Source organism: Nematolebias whitei, chromosome 9 (assembly GCF_014905685.2).
Source record: "Nematolebias whitei isolate Nwh7 chromosome 9, NemWhi1, whole genome shotgun sequence".
Taxonomy (NCBI): Eukaryota; Metazoa; Chordata; class Actinopteri; order Cyprinodontiformes; family Rivulidae; genus Nematolebias; species Nematolebias whitei.
This window is the reverse complement of record NC_056506.1, coordinates 25,869,464-25,878,860: the sequence shown is the minus strand read 5'-3', so window position 1 is coordinate 25,878,860 and position 9,397 is coordinate 25,869,464. Positions and strand designations below refer to the sequence as shown.

The 9,397-nt window shown below is 38.9% G+C and overlaps 1 protein-coding gene across 1 annotated transcript; it reads left to right on the top strand.

The window, feature by feature from the left end:
* Window positions 1-7,530: 7,530 nt before the first annotated feature.
* Window positions 7,531-8,819, top strand: rgs5b (regulator of G protein signaling 5b). Its single transcript, XM_037681600.1, has 5 exons — window positions 7,531-7,644; window positions 7,765-7,842; window positions 7,943-8,007; window positions 8,087-8,250; window positions 8,330-8,819. The coding sequence occupies exons 1-5, from the start codon at window positions 7,601-7,603 to the stop codon at window positions 8,504-8,506; spliced, it is 528 nt and encodes a 175-aa protein (XP_037537528.1). The 5' UTR covers window positions 7,531-7,600; the 3' UTR covers window positions 8,507-8,819.
* The last annotated feature ends 578 nt before the right edge of the window (window positions 8,820-9,397 follow it).

The following is a 9,397-nucleotide window of genomic DNA, read 5'->3' as shown; positions in this document are numbered from 1 at the left end:
AAGTCCCCACTGGTCCACCTCTCAATTAAAGTCTTACCTTTTACAAACTGTCTTAGTCTCTTGAGTCTCAGTTTGTACTCTGGGTATCATAAAATATTACTAAACGTGATTCAGATATCTCACTCTGTACAAACGTCTTGTCATCCTTATAATTGCCATTAATATCAGAGCAGCCAAGTTACCTCTGGTAGTACAGACACGTGACATCCTGTATCTGCAGGTCTCACTCCTCCTGAGACAGAACCATATTATCTCAAAAAGACAAACCCTGTCTGCCCACATCACAAGTGTCTATGGCAGGGGTAGGGAACTTTTTTGGCTGAGAGAGCCATAAACGTCACATATTTTAAAATGTAATTCTGTGAGAGCCATATAATATTTTTTAAACTAAATACAAGTAAATGTGTGCATGTTATGTAAGACCATCACTTTTAAAGCACAATAAGCCTCTGAATTATTTTTAATAACATTGTTATGCTGTTGTTAATGGTGATAAATAAAGTATTTCTTACCATTAATGCGACTTCTGGTGCTGCATGGTTTTGCTGATGGCTTTGTAGTCTGGTTGATATGTAGTGAGGTTAAGCTTCATGCAGGCGATGAGACTTCCATCCGTTAAACGTGATCGTAGGTTGGTCTTAATGTTCTTTAGATGTGAGAAAGACTGCTCACATGTATACGTAGAGCCAAACATTGTCAGTACAGCAATACTCACACGCTGCAGTGTGTGGTATGTGACGGGAAGTGCATTCCAAGTTTCGACAATCAGCTGGTCCGCGGGTTGAAGTTTTTTCAATTCTCCCCACTTGTGTTGACTCGCCAACTCTGCTTGCTGTCATGCAAGTCTTTCCAAATCTTCATTCAGTGACTTGAACTTATTCATCCCCATGTCTGAGACCTTCAGGTCAGCAGCTTGTAGCTCAAACTCTCTGACGGAGACAGTTCTTGCCAACAGAAGCATGTCTTTTATTCGTTTAATTCTCTTGTCTTTATCCAAAAAGTCGTCAAAACGTTCATTGGCATGGAATGTTTTGGCATACTCACCATCTGTGAATGGCGTTCCGTTTCTCACAATTGCTAAAGCACCAGCAAAACTAGTCGAATTCCAGTCACCTTGTTGGGTCCAAACACAGAGTTGCTGCTGACTAGTTTGCACTCTGCACAGTAGCTCTTCACATGCTTTCTTCCTGCTGTCCCCCACAAGATATTTTGATGCAAATGTAGCATGGCGTGTGTCGAAGTGCCGCGTTATATTTGAACGTTTCATCAATGCAATTTTATCATTGCATATTAGACACACTGCAGAACCTGCTCTTTCCACAAAAGCGAATTCCTGTGTCCATTCCTGCTGAAAAGTACAATACTCCTCATCTCTTTTTTTTGCCATCTTCTTCGACACGTTTCCGCAACAAGCTAGCTAGCTGCTATGAAGGAAATTTACTTCCTGACCACGTCACCCATGTACGTTACGCATTATCCGATTGGCTCCAGCCACCCATGACCATGTTTTATATTTTTATCGTTATTATTTTTTTTATTAAAGATTTGTCTGCGAGCCAGATGCAGCCATCAAAAGAGCCACATCTGGATCACGAGCCATAGGTTCCCAACCCCTGGTCTATGGTCTACCATGTTGAGGTCCTACTGTGGTCAGGAGGTCCTCCACGTTTCTACCTGTCCAACAGGTGTAGATTCAGTTCAGGCATCAACTCCAACCAAGTGTCATTCCTAGATCTTGAGGACTAGTTACCGTTATCTTCACTTGTATCCAGATCTGAGTGTGACACTGACTTGGGGCCAGCAGTGTGTTTGTACTGCAAACCCTAATATTGTAATCATTGCAACATGGTCACATGAACTTTTAACAAGTTTATAATATTTTTACCATATCATTTGAGTGTTTAAACTTTTTTTTGGCAGTGACTGGACTGGGATCTCATGTGTAGCAATATGGGGTGTAAATATACGTTTTTATTATCAGTTATGAGTTCAGCTCATAAAATATGCATGTATGATGAAATAACCTCATTTTTTGGGCACCACCTCTCTCTTGGAGAGGAAAATCAGTTTCTATTTACCCCAAAATGATGTAAAATAAACTTGAATCCTTTTTCTCGTGTTTAAAGAATATCAAATCAATAATACACACAGATAAGCCAAAAATAATCACTGAATCAGTTGATTTTTATGTATTTTATTATAAAAATAATCATCTGTGATATGGATAGTGATATATGAACATATGTGTGTAACAAAAAGTTACCGAATATCAAAAGTCTTTGAATCAAAGTTTTAACTGATGATTAAAATGGCTGAAACTTTAAAAGGTAGACTTAGGACTGGTTTGTTTCTAAGCTGAATTTAATTAAATCTAAGTTTAATGTGTAATTACTGTGATGTAGGGTCACCAGCAAACAGATGAAAGCATGAGAGCTGTCCAGTTTGAACAGCCTCCAGAGATTCCAGGCAGGTCGGTGCATACGGCAACTCGTAAGTTGAGAAATCTCCCAAGTTACCTTGGCTATGGAAGACTGTAATCCTTCCTCTGGACCTGGTTCTGATGGATAACTGTTCTGGATTGAATACTCACAGTTGTTCATGCTGGGAAGGTGGCTGGCTCTGATCAATGCCAGCTCGGTTCTGGTTTTTATCAGTCAGGTGCTGGATTCTGTAAACGCCATCTTTTCTTTGTCGTCCCGTCTCTCGTTTCTCTTGAGACGTCTCTTGCAGGTGCTTCTCCTCTCCTTTCTCTTTCTTCAGGAGGATGCGTCTTTCTCTGGAGTTTTTTCGAAGTCAAGTGCTTCTTTCTCAAGACAAGGCAAGTGTAAAGTGAAACTTAACTGTCTGTGCTACAACAGGGATGACTGGTCCACCTCTTCAGGAAGAGGTGGTTATGGCTCTTGGCCTTGTTTTTCATAAGTGCCTTATTAAATAAACCTAAAGTCTTTGTTCTGCCTCAAAAGTTTCCTTCTAAGCAAAGCAGGACAAAATTTATTATCTTTAAGAAAGATTACTTAAAATACACATTTCTCATGAATAAACATTCAGGTAATAAAACAATAGAAATGACATATTTTAAAAATAACATGCAGGTTAAAGGGAGTGCTGTTGCACTGTCTTTCTGAGAGGAAGGTCATTAGACAAAAGTTCCTTATTCTGTTATCTCTTCACACTTCTGGACTCCGGGAACTGAAGTCTGAGAAACGTACTCCTTTTCCACACGGATACAGAGATATCAACATCTGCTCGAACTGTTCAAACTCATTCAAGTTCATATAAAGATCTTATAGAAAAGATCTCTCAGTTCATACAAAGGCCTTGGGTTCTTGGGTTCAGACTGAGTTTGAACAGTTAAGATAGAATAACATCTTTATTACTTGGTGTTAACTTTAAAAGTTTGTGAGCTGAGACAAAGTCTAAAATATGTCTGTTCAGAATGAACGAATATTATTTTTAACAGTTTCAACATTAAAACACAGTGATGATGTTAGTTTGTGGGGTGCTGTCCCCTACACATGTAAACTTGTAAAGCTACGGACCACAGTTTTCAAATTAAATATTTAGAAAAATAAAACACTGACATAATTTTCTTTTTGTTTTGTTTTGAATTGAAGAGCTGTCATTTATGATCGTATGGTGCCATAAATTATTACACACTGTGGACAAACCAGATCTGTTCTAATCCATTTTATCCTCAGCTGGGGTCTAATGAATGTCATCATCATTAATGAAACATCAGACATTAATTAAACAGTAATTAAACATTTAAGGAGCATAACTCATTGTTATTCTCAGAATAGCATCACATTTTTAATACCTTGTCTACCACAGTTTGTGTTTCACAAGAAGCTGAATTAATTCAGTCTGAAGTGACCTTGCTTAGACATCCAGGGCTGTGAGTTGGCGGATGAAGCCGGTTAGAAGGAAAGTATTGTTGGTAGTTACCGACAGAGGAAGCCGTCTCGGACAACATCAGCAGACTTTCTGCCTTTTCATCCAGCAGCCTGATTGACCACTTCCTGGACTTGTTTTTTTTTTTTTTTTAACTCACTGAGAAGAGTTTACGATTAACTGCCCCCACTGTCTGCTCTATTTATAGACTCTCACATTCAAAGACCTATTGTCTTTACGAGCTAGAAGGTATTTATATACAGGGTGCAGCTGGTTTTGCATTGCTGTGCCTTGTAAGGAAAAGAGTGGAAACAATAAAGAAAAGACAGTCCAGGCAGGATTGTTGAAGTTAAAATTACTGTACCTGTGAGAACAATGCGTTTCCATAATCCCTAATCTATGACGCTCCTTGGTCTTAGTCCAACAGAGTTGTTAAAAACTAAAACTTATTTTTTGTTGGTTTATATAGGGATGTTTAATGAAAACTTGGATACTTTTTTTGGAGTTTGTCTACTTTTTTAGAGCTCACTTGCAGTTTTTCTTGTCTGCAAACATCCAGGATTCTCCAGAGTAAAAGAACTGTTGTAATAAAACATATTCATTGCTGTGATAAAACAGCATTGTTCTTAGTTCTAGTTTATTACAAAGGATTTTGTGCATCAGGACTTAATAAAAGTGCTCTCCCTTAACAAAAAGTAGTACATTTGAAGTTCATTTTTGCAATTGTACTTTAAGTTAAGTATAAGTATATCAAGTACACTACACACCATACTTGTAGTGTACTAGAAAGTATACCGATTTAATACTTGTTTGGACTGAATTGAGTCATTTTTATACTATTTTAAAGTATATCAAATAATGCTTATAAAAAGTAAACTTCAAGTACACTTCCTCATTTTTAGAGTAAAATAAGTATACTTGTAGTACACTTAAATAAATTACTTTTTGCCAAGGGCTGGCTCCTACCAGGGTCTTAATTTACTCATAAATAACCTTACTGTACAAACACACACAACAGATTCCACAAAGTCATTTATAAAACCAAACCATTTAAAAATCATAATGTGCATTTTACAAAAGTTCAGATAAAATTTATTTTCATGTTAGAAGAAGATGGAGCCAACAAAGGCAGTTTAAAAATCATCTCAACTTTGATTTGTTTTTCCATCAACAAAACGGAATAGGGTGGATTTTATGACTCATTTGCCCAAATTAACTTGAACTTGTGTATGGTGAAATTCATCCGTCCATTCATTTAGCATCTTTATCTGCTTTTTTCTTTCACAAGGTCGCTGGTGCCCATGTCCATCAGTCACTGTGCGAGAGGCGGGGTACAACCTGGAAATGGTAAATGGACTGTACTTATAGCACCTTTCTATCTCATCAAGGAAAGGTCATGAGTTCTTCACAGGGCCACATAGAGACAAACGAGGCAAACATTCACTCTGTCACTGTCATCTAGGAACTATTGACAATTACCAATCAGTCTAATGCATGATTTTGTTCTGTGGAAGAAAACCAGAATACCCAGTTAAAACCAAAGAGGACCCAGATCTCGCTGGAGGAACTGTACATCATCTCTGACCTGGGAATGCCTCAGAGTGCCCCCAAAGACACCTAGGAGGAGCTGGAGAGTGGGATTCTATGGTTTCCTTCCTTGAACAGTTGCCTCCATGACCCGACTAAGGATAAGAGGTAGAAGATGGAAATGGAGAAATGAAAATATGCCAATAACTCACTAAATTTTATTATTGATATTGAGGTCAAATTTGAAGTGGTTCTAGTTGAGAGTCATTCGCAACACAAACTCCAAGCTCCAACAGATCACATGGAATCTCACAATATCACTACAGAATGAGCATAGCAATATGTTCTACAAAATGATATACTGTAATAGGCATAAAAATGGGCAGGTAATATGCATCCCATCTATAAATGTTTGGTCATAGACATTAAAAATGTCTGAGTTTTTCTAAAAGTGCAATAAGAGAAATTCACTTTCAGTTCAGTTCTGTTTTTTTAATATAAAGCGCCAATACAAAATGCATGTCATAGGACACTGTGTAAAAACATTCACATACATTATTAAATGCAAATTTGTCAAATCTATCTAAAGAACCCAGCAGAGTGAGGTGAATCATCACTTTGTCTAAACCTCCCATCCTAAAGAACACACTGGCAACAGTGGGAAAGAAAAATGTGCTTTAACAGGAAGGAACCTCCAGCAGAACCAGGTTCACGATAGGCACCCATTTATTTCAACTGGCTGGGGTTGGACAGGGCAGGAGAGAGACACAGACAAAAACAGAATGGCTGGGCCAGGTGTGGTTTCTATGGGAAGAAAGGAAAACATTCTAACAACAGAAATAATTGCAAATACAAAATTAACAGCAGAGTGAGGAAATGTGGTCAATTTGTCCTCCAGCAGTCTCAACTTAAAACAGGTGGCGAGTGGCTTCAGATGTTATCAGCCCATTAAATGGCCGTTATTAGTTGTTATCATCCCCATATGTAGCGGTGAGACTGTTCCACCTACCTCCTAGTAGTTTTAAAGGTATGTTATTATCGTTATTATCGCTGATAATAGGCAGCGTTTCCCAGGGGTAAACCAGGAAGTGTGTTTTTTGTTTTTTTCCAGCTTACATAACCCTTTTCCTAAACCTAACCTTACACCTAACCCAGAGGACCAACCTTAAATTTTACCTTTTACCTAAAACTAGCCAAGACCCTAAACCTAACCGCCAGACCCTTTACTCTAAAACGCTAACAACGTACCTTTAAGCCCACTAGGAGGTACAGGAGGGGCAGTCTGACTGCTACACATGGGGATGATAACTAATAATGGTCATTTAATGGCTGATAACATCCAGGTGGAACAACATAAGTAAGGGATAGCTCTAGAAACCCAAGCAGACCCTAACTATAGGATCTATCACAAAGGAAAGTTGAGGAAAGAGTAGTATAAGCATAATGGAAATGGAAGAATACCGGAATAATTTTTAGTGTTTCAAGACAATAAACATGTAATAATAGTACAGGATCTGTACAAGTACAAGTACAAGTCAGATATTTCATATTAATATAATTGTTATGTTTGGCTTAAAATATTTTTTGCTGACAAAACTTGCAGAGCAGGTTAAATTGATATAAAACAAATGGTTTGGAAATATATTTTATTTATGTAAAAACAATGGTACACAGCAATATAGCTGAGATTTCCCCAAATGTCAGTTGTGCTTCTGGACACGTCAATATATTTCTAAACCTGTGTAGATTTGAGGCTCACTATCTCCAAAAATGGCTTATAGAAAATGTTTCAGCTGTGAGGAATTTTCTGTTTTCATGAAAAGCTCTTCTTCTTTCTAAGCTCTGAAAAACGTACACATGGCACATGTAAAAAAAAGTCCCCCCTCTTCAGTGTCACAAGCCCACAGGCACAGTCCTCATGCCCCTATTGACCACGAGGACGTGAAAGAGCTGTGATGCAACTCATTTGGCGAGTCGTCATTCAGCAGCGAGGAGGAAACGCAGCGTCGAGGAGTCTCCTCGTACTCCCACACATCTCCTGTCATTGGCTGAGAGACGTGATGTCACACACAGGGCTCTATAAAAAGTCATTTTCCCACACAGGCAGACAGCAGAGCAGAGCTGGCAGCTTGATCACTGACAAGGACAATCACTCAGGAGCAACGTTTAGAAACGTCTCAGCATGTGCAGAGGACTGGATTCACTGCCCATCACCTGCCTGGAAAGGTGAGCTCAGAGAGAAACTTCTGCTTAAAAAAAACCCAAAAAGATGAAAACCATTTTATTAGAACTGCACTGTGGATTCTTAAACTGTGAATTTATGGGAGTTTCTCTTAATTATTCCAGGGCAAAGGAGCTGAGGGCGTTGTTTGGAAGCTTCCTGCAGAAGTCAGACCACAACCTGAAGAAAAGTGAAAAGTTAAAGTAAGTTACCGCAACAAATAAATGTTTTAAAGCACCTAAAAATACAGCTCATTGTAAGCGTTACAGATTCTTCATGACTATTTTGTTCCTGTTGCTCCAGATTAAGTGATGTAAAAGAGCTGCTGCAGTGGAAGGAGTCGTTTGACCATCTGTTGTCCAGCCAAAGTAAGTTCTTGTTCACAAATCCTTGTTTCTGTGCAGGTGTTTTAAGATGATGCTGACCTCTTGTCTCCTCTGTCTCCAGATGGACTGTGCCTGTTCAGGGCGTTCTTGGTGTCGGAGTTTAGCGAGGAGAACATTGCCTTCTACCTAGCATGTGAGGACTACAGAGCAACCAAAGCCTCAAAACTGGCCCCAAAAGCAGAGAAGATCTACAAGGAGTTCATCGACTCCGATGCACCACGAGAAGTGTGTACTGAGTTATTACAGCTTTTTATTGTATGTTTTTGTGAAACGTGTTTAACAAAGTGTTTGTTGTGTTTGGCAGGTGAATCTAGACTATGCGACTAAAGCAGTCACCAAGGAGAACATGGAGCAGCCCAGTCAGTCCTGCTTCGACGAGGCACAAGCTAAGATCTACATCCTGATGGAGAAAGACTGCTATCCCCGTTTTCTCAAGTCCTCCATGTACCTGGAGCTGACCAGAAAAACAAGAACAGGCTAAAACTGGGTGGAGGGGACTGTCATTTAAATGGACGACACAAGTTCTCCTTAAAGGAGCGAGGGTTTACTGACAGAGGAGTCAGGAACGGTTCGGATGGAACAAAAACCCTGAAACGACGGAGTTTCCTGATGAGTCGTGGAGTTTTTTTACTGATCCACAGACTGATCGGGGTCTAAGCTGGAAGCTGAAGTCCACTTGAAGCTGGGAGAAGAAAGTCGCCCACACGAAGAGACGTGTGTGCTACACGTTAAAGACTGAAGGACGTCAGAGTGGCTTCAGATATGAACTAAAAAAAACAAGCAAGGACCGAACCACTGGAAGAACCTATGTTTATTTATTCCTTATTTATTTAAATTAAATGTTTATTTAGTGAATGTTTGCTGTGCAACTGATTGTTAAAGATATATTTGTATTTTATATTTTTTTATATGAAAGTAAATGTAGTAAATAAAATATGTTTTGATAGACGCTGACTCTTTGGTTTTAAGACAAAAGTGGAAAATGATTTGGCCTCTCCATTTGTGAGGGAAGAACTTGAAGTTTTGCTGTGGTCCTTAACGCCCCAGATTTTTACTTTAGGAGACGTCATGGCAGAATTAGGGAGAAAGCTTGTTTGGATTTGCAGCCGATTAATACAAACACTGACCTTCGTATTGGTTTCACTTTGCAGTTCTTTAATAATTTGTGGGTTATTTGCAAATACAGTTAGCAGATTATTATAAAGTAATATAAACCTGACATGTAAAAACTTCATTATAATTTCTGAGCCTCTCTCCTGCACCCACATCACATTCTATACATCAGTTACATGACGTCTCAACTGAATGAAATGTATATTAATGACAGCACCAATTCAACCTGTATTTATGCAGGTTAGTCTCTTTGAGCCAC